Source organism: Zonotrichia leucophrys, chromosome Z (assembly GCF_028769735.1).
Source record: "Zonotrichia leucophrys gambelii isolate GWCS_2022_RI chromosome Z, RI_Zleu_2.0, whole genome shotgun sequence".
Lineage (NCBI taxonomy): Eukaryota > Metazoa > Chordata > Aves > Passeriformes > Passerellidae > Zonotrichia > Zonotrichia leucophrys.
This window is the reverse complement of record NC_088200.1, coordinates 59,093,533-59,105,960: the sequence shown is the minus strand read 5'-3', so window position 1 is coordinate 59,105,960 and position 12,428 is coordinate 59,093,533. Positions and strand designations below refer to the sequence as shown.

Here is a 12,428-nt window from a genome sequence, read left to right as displayed (position 1 = left end):
CTGTAAAAATAAAATCAAGTGGTTGCAGTGAGCACTGAGTTGTCCATTTGCCAGCCTAATAGACAGTCACAAGGGGCATCCTGCCCTCCAGGAGATGGGATCCATGGTGTTGCCAAGAGGGTACCTGTCATACACCACTACCCCCATCACTTTTTCATATGGGTACAGGGGATGCCACACGCCTGCAGCGAGGTGGCCTTCAGTAGAGAGTCCGGCTAGCAGGAGGGGCGGCCAACAGCCCACTGCAACTGGATGAGCGCCCTTCGGCGTCTGTGGCCTCAGGCTGCACTCGTGGCGGACAGGATCACTGCTATGTCGACGAGAGGAAAGAGCCTGGACACTCACTGGGGACCGTTAGATTTATTGAACCTACCCGGTGTCAGCCAGGGAGTGACCCCAAACTGGGGGTGCAATAAGGTTTTATATGGGGAGGAAAACATGGGACGGGATTACATAAGAACCAATAGGGGAGTGCAAGGGAGTGAACTTAAGATAACAGGCATTAAAGGAAGACCAATAGATACAATATAAGGGAGGGGCCCCGGCTCCACAGCCAAGTCAAGTCTCCCTGAGAGCAGAAGATTCTGGAAGAGCAGGAGGGGTGGGGAGTGATTGACTAGGCCCAGGGAGGAGAAACAAGTCTACATAAAAGGGAATGAGGGGAGGGGAAATTACATAACAGAGGGGATTGACATAACAAGTGGCGGGAGTTGCCGTGGGAATAGACTAACTGACAGGGCTAAGGCGGGAAAAACTGAGAGGGCAGAACCATTACAGAACAATAGGGGAGAAACTGAACAAATTAACAAAGCACACTACAACACATGCCAAAAAATAGGTGAGATCAAGGAAGACTATAAGGCCCTGGCAAGATGTACCTTGGCTGCCCCTGGAGTTGAGGATCCAAGCACAAAACACATCATAGGTGCTTATGGCTGTGGTGAATCCTCTCACATCCCTTCTAGGAGACCCCATTCCTTGATTATCCATGAAGTGTCAGTATACAAAACGATGCAGCATGAGGAATGAACAAGAACTACATATATATATATATATATATATATATGAACTATATATATATATATATATGTGTGTGTGTGTGTGTGTGCTCAAAGGGCCATGATCTCACTGCAGTGCTGAGACATAGTGGGATAGCTCACATGACTGGAATATTGTCATGGATGGGTATGTCCTTTTTAGAAACAATAGAGACATGTCAGAGAAGCAAGGTAGTGGAGTTTCTATTTACATGAGAGAGGAACAGGAATGTATCAAGCTCTACCCAGGGACAAATTAACAAACTGAGAGATTGTGGGTGAGAATTATCCAGTGTGCCCTGGCAGCCAGGAGGATCAGTCCTATCCTGGGATGCATCAGGCACAGCATCACCAGCTGGGCTCTGCACTGGGGTGGCCCCATATCCAGTCCCATGTGCAGTTTTGGGTGCCACAGTGTAAGAAGGGCATTAGGCCAATACAGAGCATCCAAAGGAAGGAAACTAAGATGGTGAAAGGCCTTGAGGGGAAGCCATATGAGGAGTGGCTGAGGTAACGTCAAGATGAGGAAGAACTTCTTCTGAGGGTGGCAGAACACTGGAACAGGACATGGACTCCCCCTCTCTAGAGATATTCAAAAGCCATCTGCTCTAAGTGACCCTGCCTTGGGAGGGGATCGTATTAGATCTCTAGCAGCTCCTTCCAACTCTAACAATTCTGTGATAATCAGTCCAGGAGGATCATGGAGTGCATCAAAGAGAATTTCCTGACCCAACTGATAGTGGAAGCAACTAGGAGAGGTGCTCTGCTGGATCTCGTGCTCAAAACCAAAGAGCTTGTTGGGACTGTCAAGGTCAAAGGCAGCCTCAGCTGCAGTGACCATGAGATGGTGAAGTTCAGGAGACTGAGAGGAAGAACTACAACGAAAAGCCAGTTCTCAACTCCAGACTTTCGAAAAGCAGACTAGTCTCTTCAACATCTGCTTAGAAGCACTCCAAACGATAAGGCTCTGGAATGAAGAGCCTAAGAAGGTTAGTTAATATTCAAGGCTCACCTCCCCCAGGCTTGAGAGCAGTCCATCCCAGTGAACAGTAAGCCAGGCAAAAATGGCCAGGTCTGTGGGAATGCATGAGAACTCCTGGTGTCCTGGATTGCCAAGCTAAATGTATTTTATTTGCCATCTGTATGGCAGTTGTCTTCTGGTAAGTGGGCAGTTTTCCTTATCTCTTCCACAGCCACTCCTCCCTCTGGGGAGCCATCTGCTGATAACAGGCTGTTGAATGTCACTGCATGACTGATAAGAACTACAGCATCCCACTGTGAGATGCTCTGCCCAGAGAGAGGAGCCAAGCATTCCTACCCAGATATAATCTTGAGATTCTGGAACACCTGCATGGCTTCTCCACTGCATTAGCCAGAGGAACAGCTGCTTCTTCCACTGAATCTTCAGAGGAAGACTACACCCTTTCTACAGGATCCCTGTTCCAACAGAATCACACCTGATGCTCCAGGAGGACTGCAGCCACAATTTCCATTGGACTGCTACCAACACCCTGACCAACAGGGTGTCAGGTTGTGTTCTGACTCTGTCAGTGTTGTTTTAGTTTACTGCATTGCTTATTTTCTTCCCTAATAAAGAACTGTTATTCCTGCTCCCATAGTTTTTGCCTGAGAGCCCCTTAATTTAAAATTCATAGCAATTCAGAGGGGCAGGGTTTACATTTTCCATTTCAGGGGAGGCTCCTGCCTTCCTTAGCTGACAACTGTCTTTTGAAACCAAGACACCTGGCTAAACTAGAACATAAGAAGGAATTATCTGGAGGGTATAACCAAGGCTGGGTATATTGAGGGGAACACAGATGTGATGTGCTACACAGATGTGGCATCCAGAGATAAAGTTATGGAAGCTAAAGCTTAAATGGACAACAAGGGCCTCTGAAGTACAAAAGTGGGAAAGGGCAGGGGAAAAATGGGGCCATTACAGAATTAGATGGAGCATCTGGTCACACATGACATGGAAAATGTTGAGGTGCTGAGTACCTTCTTTGCCTGTCTTATTTAGTGACAACATAAGCTCTCAGAATTCCAGAGATCAAGAAGAAAGTCTGGAGCAAGGAGGATGTTCCCTTGATGTAGGGATGATGACATCAGAGAAAACTGAAGATACACAGAATCATGGGCCCTAGCAGGATGCACCCACACATGCTCTGGGAGCTGGCAGATGTCATTGCAAGGCCCCTCTTGACAGTCTTTGATTGAGCATAGTGACTGGGAAAAGTGATCAAAAAACTGGTGGAAAGTAAATGTCACATCTGTCTTTGAGAAGGACAAGACAGGGAGATCCTCAGAAAACAGTCTGTCAACCTCACCTCAATCCCTTGGAAGGTAATGGTGCAGCTGGACAGAAACCATTTGCAGGCACATCAAGAGCAGGAAAACCATCTGAAGGGAGGTTTTGTCAGGAGGGATTCACCAAAGGGAATTCACACTTAACCAACCTGATTGGAGTGGAGTCAGTGGAGTGACTGACCCGGTGCATGACAGGAGTGAAGTGGGCATGGTGTCCCTGAACTTCCGTAAGGCACTGTTTTCCATAGTAATCCATGCAGAGAAGGTGCTGAGGTATGTGATGATGGGTGAAAAGTGAAGTGGGTTGAAAACTGGCTGAACGCCAGGCCCAGTGGGCGGTGATGAGTGCAACAAAGCCCATGGGGAGGGAGGGTAGTGTCCCAGGGTCAGGACTGCCTCAGCAAGAAGAGGGAGAAGTAGAACTGATAAAATAAGAGTTGCCATGCAGAGGAACGAGCTGGCAATACCATGAAATTCAAGGTGAAGTGCTAAGTGCTGCACCTGGGGAAGAGCACCCCAATGGAACAGCACACGATGGGGGCACTTGGCTGGAAAACAGCCAAGAAGGAAGATGAGGGTCCTGGTGGACACCAAGCTCTTTCTTGGAAAGAAGGCAAATGGTGTCCTGGCTGACAGCAGTGGAGGGAGGCAACCCTTCCCAGCTACTCAGCAAAAGTGAGGACACACCTGGAATGCTACATCTGGTTTTGGATCTTCCCATAAAAAAGGGACAAAGTTGTGCTGGAGAGAGACCACTCAAGGGTCACAAAGATGCTGAAGGAACGGGAGCATCTCTTCTATAAGGAAAGTATATTAAAAGCATTTTATCAAGATCTTCCCCCTTAACAGAAGCCCATAGAGCTTGTCAGATATCACTGACAGATACTTCTGGTTTTTGAGGCAGGAAAAATAATCACTTTTTAGTATCTAAAACCCTCCTCTGTTAGCATATCTACAGAAGTATAAAACAACCTGGGAATTCAGACAGCATAGCTCAACAGAACTGAACATCACACTTGTAGCAAAGGGGCTGTGTGAGAATTCCAGCTGAGCTTTCTCTACATTTCCCCACCCCAATAAAGACACAGACAAAAGACTTTAAGTGGAACTCATTTATTAAGTTGAAGACAAGTTATTATTGTCTGAAAGACTACTACAGTAGGAAAGCATTCTACAAGAGATGAGGACAGAACACAATATAGCAAATTCAAATCCACATGCATTTGATTCATCATTACAGGAAAAACCTCATTTTTCTGCATCCTAGAAAAGACACAGTCACACTTTAAAAGACTCTGGTGTACATTCAGAACAGTGTACATTAGTCAGAATCTCTCCACAAAAAACCATGAGCTTCAAATTGAAGAGCCTGCAATTTTTTTATCTTTTTATCATATTGTGGGACCCCTAAGCATAACCTCAGCTAGGTCCACAGGCATATGAAATTAAAAAAAAAAAATCTTTTAAAGACTTATTTAAAACATTATCACAGCACTAGGAACGCAACCTATGTAAACATGCAACTTTTGCATGTTTCAAAATATTGATCCCCTGGAGCCTGTTTCAGATATAGCTGGTCTGAAAACACCTTGCACTTACAGAAAGAGGGCACCGGTAATAATTCCTTTTAGTCTGGAGGTGAAGTAAAGCAAAATAAAACAAAACAAAAATCCCCAAACAACATCAACTGTGTCCCACTGCCACATTAGGCAGGTTTAGTTTATAGTAGGAAGTGTTGGCAGATGGGGAAGGATAGTTTCATCCTGAGGCAGCTGTGTGACACTATTTTCCAATATAATTAGAAAAATGATAGTGTAAATTGAACACAGCAAAGCCCAATGGCATAGAAATAACCCCATCATCAAGCTGATGATACTGTACCCTCATCTGCATTCCAGGAAACTATTCCTGTTTCAGCAGTGGGGAAGAGACAGCTTTCCATTCCACATTTTACTCAAAAAAAAAGCATTTTGCTGTATTCTAAGAAGTCAGCAATCACTCACAAGCGTGTACAGCTGCTGACTCAATGAACTTGAACAAACATTGTAGGAAGAGTACAGACTTCAGGAGGCATAGAAAGCATTCTCACTGAAGTTGCTTCAGCTACTCTAGTAAAAATAAAAGCATATAAAATTAACTGATGCTATATTTATGCATCAATCCACTCTAGGGAGGTAAAAATGTAATTCTCTGGAAACCTGAACTGAAAATTGAGCAAGTATCACACTGCATATTTAGAACTTGTTAAAGCACGAACACTAGTAACCTGTAACTAACAGGCATGCTTCAGAGCTTGCTGCAAAATCAATCTATGGCTTCCAGAGCTTGAGGAGGCCGTCTTCACTGTAAGTGGCAATCAGGTTCTGGTGGGGGTGATGAGCAATGCCAATGACATCTTTTTCATGGACCTAGAGAGTAAACACAAAGAGACATTAAGAGAGTCTTCCTTCAGCAGATTCAAGACAAATATTCTCTTCAAAAAAACAAGTGAAGGAAAGCTGGACTGAAGGTTAAAGTGCTTTGTGCACACAGCAAAAGCAGGGGCACACACCAACATTCAACTCCAGTTGCAACAATTTCTGACATGGCAGTTACTTTTTGTTGGGGAAGGGAAGGTTCAGTGAAGGTTTACATCCACTGAAATCCACAACATCAAAGTGTTCCCTGTTAAATTTAGACATTCAAGCTGGTATTCCTCTTTAAGTTCAATCTAAAGCAAATTTAAACCTGGTACCTTTAAATCTGATGGCTTTTTCAGATTCTTCACCAACTAGAGCCCAGGTCAAAATATGCCCTCATTCAAGGAAGTCTGAACCAATTGAGTCTTTGCTTGATGGGTAAATACTTCCCTAATTTCTACAATTATATGGTTCTAAAAACCCCAGACACATTCTACAGCCAAATTCCTGAAATTCATTTGTTACCAATCACGTTTGCTAGAGATGAAAGACTGCTTGGTTTGAGAATGGACTTCATTATGAACATTCACATCATCCCCGTGTTTAAAACTCTGGAAAAGCTCAGAGCTGAAAACTTACAGTCAGAGTTCTCTCCAGCTTGCCCGTCACTGTGCTGAAGCAGTACAGCACAAAATCTTCACCAACACAGTAGATCCATTCACCACGAGGTGAAAGTGCACAGCAGACAAAGTCACCACCTTCTCTCTTACCAGAGCTAAAACTTCTTACAATCTGTAAAGAAAACAGAAGGATTAATCAGCAGCATATCAATACCACGTTTAGGGCAAAAACATTTAAGAAGTACTAGGTCTGTTCAGAACACAGATCTCTCCATAGTTTCAAGAGCTTTCTGTGTTCTATAAACTTAGGTTCAGAATAGTTTGCGATGCAAGCAAACCAGAGAAATCCGTTTTAACCCTGCTATGTTATTAACTAGGTCTTCTGCATTCTTGAAATGACAGAGTGACCTGGAGGGCTAGCAGTAAGACCACATACCTGTCCTTGCATATTCATGATGACGACTGTATTCGATCTGTTGCAAACAACAAAGTGTTCTGGATTTTTAGGCAGCAGAATGACACTGTTCACAGTAATGTCTGTCCCCGCAGTGCTACCAAGGGACTTGAAGGTGTTGGAGCACTCTGTTGTCTTCACATTCCAAACCTAGTGTAAAAAAAAAAAACAAAACAAAATAAAACAAATTAGCTTCAAAAATGAAAAAGAGCTGATATGCAATTATTTCAGATAAGGGAATCCCTACATTACAGGACAGTCAGTTTAGAGTCTAGAACAAAGCAGAACAGGCAGGGAGCACTACACTTATGTTCTGTTTCATACATGCAGGACAGACATGCTCTGCAAGAGACTGTGATAACAAGTCTCATCAGTTCTCACACAAATCTACAGCAAAGTCACAAGCACACCCATTACTGCTGATAACCCCCGAGTCCTTCCCCAGTGACTGCAACAATTGTAACAAAGCAGGGATAAGACAGCAGGAGTCTGAAGGTATTCTTTAGAGGGTAAATGCCATCTTACCTTCACTGTGCCATCGGAGGATGCACTGATAATATAGTGCCCATCCTGGGTAAAAGTAGCTTCATTGACAAAGGAAGAATGACCACGGAATTCCTTAAGAGTTTTCCCAGATTTTAAACCATGAATCCTGTCAGACAAAAGAGGTGAAAATGAGTAAGCAAATTCCACTCAGTAACCAAATAGGATCAGAATTTTGCACTACATAAACAGTAATCAACATTTTCCAGATGCTAAGAACTATAGGAAAAGGGGTTTGAGAATCCTTTCCTATTACGATTAGAGCAGTGTTTGAGTATTTTTTTGAGTGTATTTATTCTCACTTCTAACCTACCCTGCAATGATCCTTAGGAAAAAAAGAACAAGAAAAAGGAAAAAGAAAATAAAAAGAGGAGAGAAAGAAGGAGAAAGGAAGGTATATTGACCTGAATAATTTTAGTATCTTAACACCTAAAAAACCAACTATTGGGTTAACATCACTACCCAACATGTCTTCAAAATAAGTCGAGTCAGACCCCTCAAAAGGTGTACAGCTGAAGTGCAAAAGGCAAGAACTATTAAAAAAATCCCACCCCACCAAAAAACTCCAACCAAACAAAAACCAAACAAGCACAATCAAACCTAATCAAAATATCCTTCCCTACACCCAAACAGGATTTTCCCAAGAGAGGCACTGGGATCTTGAACCCTGGAGATATTGAAAACACAGCTGGACAAGGCCCTGAACAGGCTATCCTAACTGAAAGGCCAGCTGTGCTTTGAGAAGCACAGTGGACTAGAGACCCCTACAGGCTCCTTCTGGATTATACTATCTCATAATTAAACTGCTTAATTAGAAAAACCTGTTTTCTGTTCTCCCACATTCTCAGTTTATTTACCTGATTGTCTGATCGAAAGAAGCACTAAGAATTTGACTGCTGTCTTTAGAGAAACTGAGGCACGTAACACCTTTACTGTGAGCTCGTTCAAATCTTCTCAGGCACTGACCACTCTGAATTTTCCACACCTGAAAAGGAGACAGCAAATAAGTGATTACTTTGTTATGAGAACACATGAGCTTCAACATCAGAGCAAATACATATGTTAAATACATGTTAAATTTCCTTTGAGTTCACGCAAAATGAGAACATTATTGCTATTGCAAACTGATCTTTTTAGTCACCATCTCTCCCAACACAGTGTACAAAAAGATTTGTACCTTGATCTTCCCATCCTGGGCTCCAGTTGCTAGCATTTCTGTATCTCTACTGAAGCACATGCACAGCACCGCATCATCCATCATCATGAAGTTATCTTGTGCCTGGTACTTCAGATCCTAAACAAAAGCAGAAGATTCATGGGTCACTAGTGAAATCAATGAAGTCTATTTTAAGGCAAAGTGCAAAAGCATTACCAGTTTTAACTTCAGTTATATTTTATAACTTATTCTAAATCAGACTTCATGGCCTTGTAATACAGGCTACTACCACTCTCACCATTTTAATGGCAACAGAAACAGTGCAGGAAGGTAAAGAAGTTATCACAGAGACAAATCTGTGACAAACCAGAGAACTACACCCACATAACTACTCCAGACTGATATTTTCATCACCTAAACAGAATCTTCTCAGGTTCACAGGCCCTAAGAAACTAAAACAATTTCAAAAGAATAGATCCAGGTGCTCTGGCACGCCAAAGTCACTCTGGGTGAAATGAGGAGTAACTTACCTTCCTAATCTTTCCAGTAGTGAAGTTCCACACTTCAATGAAGCCATCAACTGAGCCAGTAACCAGGTACTGTCCATCTGGAGAAAACCGAGCACACTCCACGTGTGACTTCTGCCCAAACTGTTTAAAAAAGAACATAAAGTTTAAGAAGCAATTTAAAATACTAGACATATTAAAACAAAATCACTGTGTCATTCTGATGGTAAAAATACAGTACTTTCCAGAGGTATGTATAATAAATTTAATGCTGAAGTACAAAAAAAAAATCTGTCAATACACAGAGACTTGAATTTTTAAAAAATGGTAAAACAAAAATAAAAACCCTCCTTTTGGTCTGGTAACGTCCAATGTTACAAGAGAACCTGCAAGGTTACATCAGGAGCTGAGTTGGTATCTTTGCAGTGAATTCTCTGCTAACAAACACCTTTTAAATCCCTGAAATTTAACTCTGTCAGACTTCAGAACTTAATAAATTTCTGAAGTTCATTTGGAGTAATGTTTCTCCAGTGTAATTTTTACAGAGAATGTTTGCTTTTTTTCAATGTCCAATTTTTTGATTTCTAAATTTTTAAATTCAAGTGGCCATGACAACAGAAGAAAAAAGCTTCACTAGCCCAAACAAAAACACAAGATCAGCAATGACAAACAAAAATTCTAATAAAGCATTTTTAGCAAGTTGTTACTGAACTGATTTCCTAAGTTGAAGCTCATGGCTTCTGAAAAACAGTTTAAGTCACAGGTACTTCCTCGAACAAATGAAGAAGAGAACTATGCCAATTCCTGCAAAATTATTGGTTCTGAACTGTGAAGTCAAAGATGCCATTATCTTAATCACAAACACCATAAGCACCCAATCTTGTTAAAAGGCAGATTTTAATCTGTCTAATCTCAGACTCCCAGGAAGAAAAGTCTTCTGATAAGATAACGCAGGAAAAAGGGAGGAAAACACACAGGTGGGGGAGTGGAGGGGAACGACTTACAAGAGGGAAAAATAAGTACTCAGAAGATCTCCTCTTATCTCTCCACATTAAACATGCGAAGGAAAGATCAGCAGAAACAAAGCAAACATTACCTTAATGTGCCTGCTCAGCTGCGTGGGGAACTTCTCCTCTTCTACGTCTTTCACAGCTGCTTTGCCTCGGAACAAGTCAATTGTCATACCGGGAGGAAGCAGGCCCTGGTGCTGCTGCCATTTCAGAGCCTTTAGGAGATGAAAGCCGCATCATTAGCCACTAATTAACACAGATCGACCACACAGAAACATCGCCTGCACCGAGCATTCTGAAAATCACAAAGGGCTGAAAACACACCAGAAAACGTGTGTCACAGAATGTTATTCTCAAAGTGCACGCTGTGCTGCATATTTACTGTACTGGAAAAAATCTACCACTAGAGTGATGACTTCTTCCACAACTACTAAATCCTTCCTACACGGGAAAACTTTTTTAAACTATAACACGTTTAAACTTTACTTTTATATAGCTGGAGATGCAACTACATCATAACTAGTTTTATACAGCAACAATCTAAAGACATAGCCATTAAAACATCTTTCAAGACTCACCTGCCCCAAGAGTGCCATCAGACGAGAGGGAGGCACCACGCTGACCTCTCCAGCCAGAGCTTGTGCAATAGCAGCTCTCCGCTTCTCCTTGCTACTCCCATCGGGGTATGCCTGCAGAAAAGTTATTTTCATGAGGTTATTGTGCCAAGTAATTTTTTTTTCTAAAAAAAACCCCTCTGTTCGTCTGAAATTAAAACCCCTTCCATATAAATTTTCTGTTAGGAGTCCAAAAGAGGAGCCCCTCCCCCCCTTCTCTTCAATATCCACCTTAAAAGCAAAGAATTATCAGGGTTAGAAAAGATGTCTAAAAACAGGCCCTTAACTAAGTTAGCCATTAACCCAACATGCTCTCACAAAGACATTCAGGCTGATGTTAGCAGTCAGAAAACATGCCTTGTTTTTACTGTTATTACATATAACCTGCATTTTCTTCTGCCTCCATAACACTGAAAAGGCAAGCTGCACATGCCATCCTGGACAGGCAGGACACACGGCCAAAACCCCAAACTCCCAACAGCAGCACAGGTTTGCTCCCTCCTGATAAAGTGTCATGCATTACTTCCCAAAAACTTCACAGAAGGTGTAAAATCATCAATAGGTAAAACTGCACATTCTCACTCCCCAAGCAAAAAAAACCCAAAGCCGTGAGCCATCAGCAGCATGCAATGATGCTGAGGCTCCTGCAGGAGAGGTCTGTAGAAAAATGATTAACCAACGTACCTCACGAGGATCAAAGTAAGATCTGGCCAGAAGGTTTTCCAGGTGGATGTAGCGCTCTGGCTGAGTTTGTTTCAGCATGATCATGGGATCCGTTTGCCTCAGCAGAGACCGGGCAGCACCCAGCTCTCGGAGCTCGATCAACTCCAGCACAACCTGCACCCAGAGACAAGCGTCTGCCTCAGCAAAGGGTTAGCGAAAAGCACCCCATGGAGGTTTCCACACGGACCACAACAGCCCACAGGAACCCCGCGCTTGCTCACCTGCTCATAGAGATCAATGAGGGTCTTGTCGGGCAGCTTCAGGGACTGTATGGCCTGCAGCACCGTGTCCCAGTGCCCGCTGTTGATGTCCGCCACAAAGCTCTCGATGCTGTCCACGGTGTTGAGGGACACGGTGGTTTCCTCCTGCAGGGTGGCGAGCGCCCGATGGAGGCTGTTTTCCTTCAGGTACTGCATGATGAGCCGGATCACGCTGCGGCGGAGACACAGAGCACGGTCAGCGGGGCACCGGACGCACGGGCCGCGCTCCCCGGCCGCAACCCTCGGCCCCCTCACGGCCCCGGGGCCGCCACGTCTCGCCTCCCTTCCCCTGCGCCGCTGGGGCCTGACTCAGGCTCGGGGCCGCCAAGCCGCTCCCTCCCCGCTCCCTCGGCCGCAGGGGCCGCACGGTCCACCGCCACCAGCATACTTACTCGGAGGACTCGATCTCGATGGACATCTTGAAGCGCCGCCGGTGCCGGAACCGCCGCTAACGGTAGCAGTAGTAGCAGTGGTAGTGTCGGTGTCGCCGCTAGCGGTAGCAGTAGTAGCACTGGTAGTGTCGGTGTCGCAGGTAGGCCTTCCGCCCGCCGCTCCGCACGCCACTTCCTCTTCCCGTCCCGTGTGTTCCTGAATAAATAACGCGAGCGCCCGCCTTCGCTCCGCCCCTGGCGTCGTGACGTTACCCGGTCGGGACGGCCCCTCCCGGCAGCGACGGCGGGGCTGGCGCGCCCCCCGGCGGCGGAGCGGGAGCAGCGCAGGGCGGGCGGCGTGCTGAGCGCGGGTGTGCCGTGCTTCCCGCAGGGATTCCTGCTTCCCACACAGGTTCCTGCTTCCCGCA

The 12,428-nt window shown here is 44.5% G+C and overlaps 1 protein-coding gene across 1 annotated transcript; it reads right to left on the bottom strand.

The window, feature by feature from the left end:
- Positions 1–4,443: 4,443 nt before the first annotated feature.
- SMU1 (SMU1 DNA replication regulator and spliceosomal factor) lies at positions 4,444–12,198 on the bottom strand. Its single transcript, XM_064736527.1, has 12 exons — positions 12,022–12,198; positions 11,591–11,801; positions 11,331–11,483; positions 10,611–10,721; positions 10,119–10,247; positions 9,047–9,166; positions 8,538–8,654; positions 8,218–8,345; positions 7,343–7,469; positions 6,800–6,967; positions 6,383–6,535; positions 4,444–5,752 (listed from the first exon to the last, which is right to left on the bottom strand). Exons 1-12 carry the CDS (start codon positions 12,045–12,047, stop codon positions 5,654–5,656), a joined length of 1,542 nt encoding a protein of 513 aa, XP_064592597.1. The 5' UTR covers positions 12,048–12,198; the 3' UTR covers positions 4,444–5,653.
- Positions 12,199–12,428: the final 230 nt, after the last annotated feature.

Bases quoted from the DNA above. Each gene is read 5' to 3' on its own strand.
- SMU1 (XM_064736527.1), bottom strand. From the start codon at position 12,047: ATGTCCATCGAGATCGAGTCCTCCGA. The intron at 10,722-11,330 runs GTACGTTGGTTA...ACTTTTCTGCAG, and splicing joins CTTACTTTGATCCTCGTGAG to GCATACCCCGATGGGAGTAG. The intron at 7,470-8,217 runs GTAAATAAACTG...TTTGTCTGACAG, and splicing joins TCTTTCGATCAGACAATCAG to GATTCATGGTTTAAAATCTG.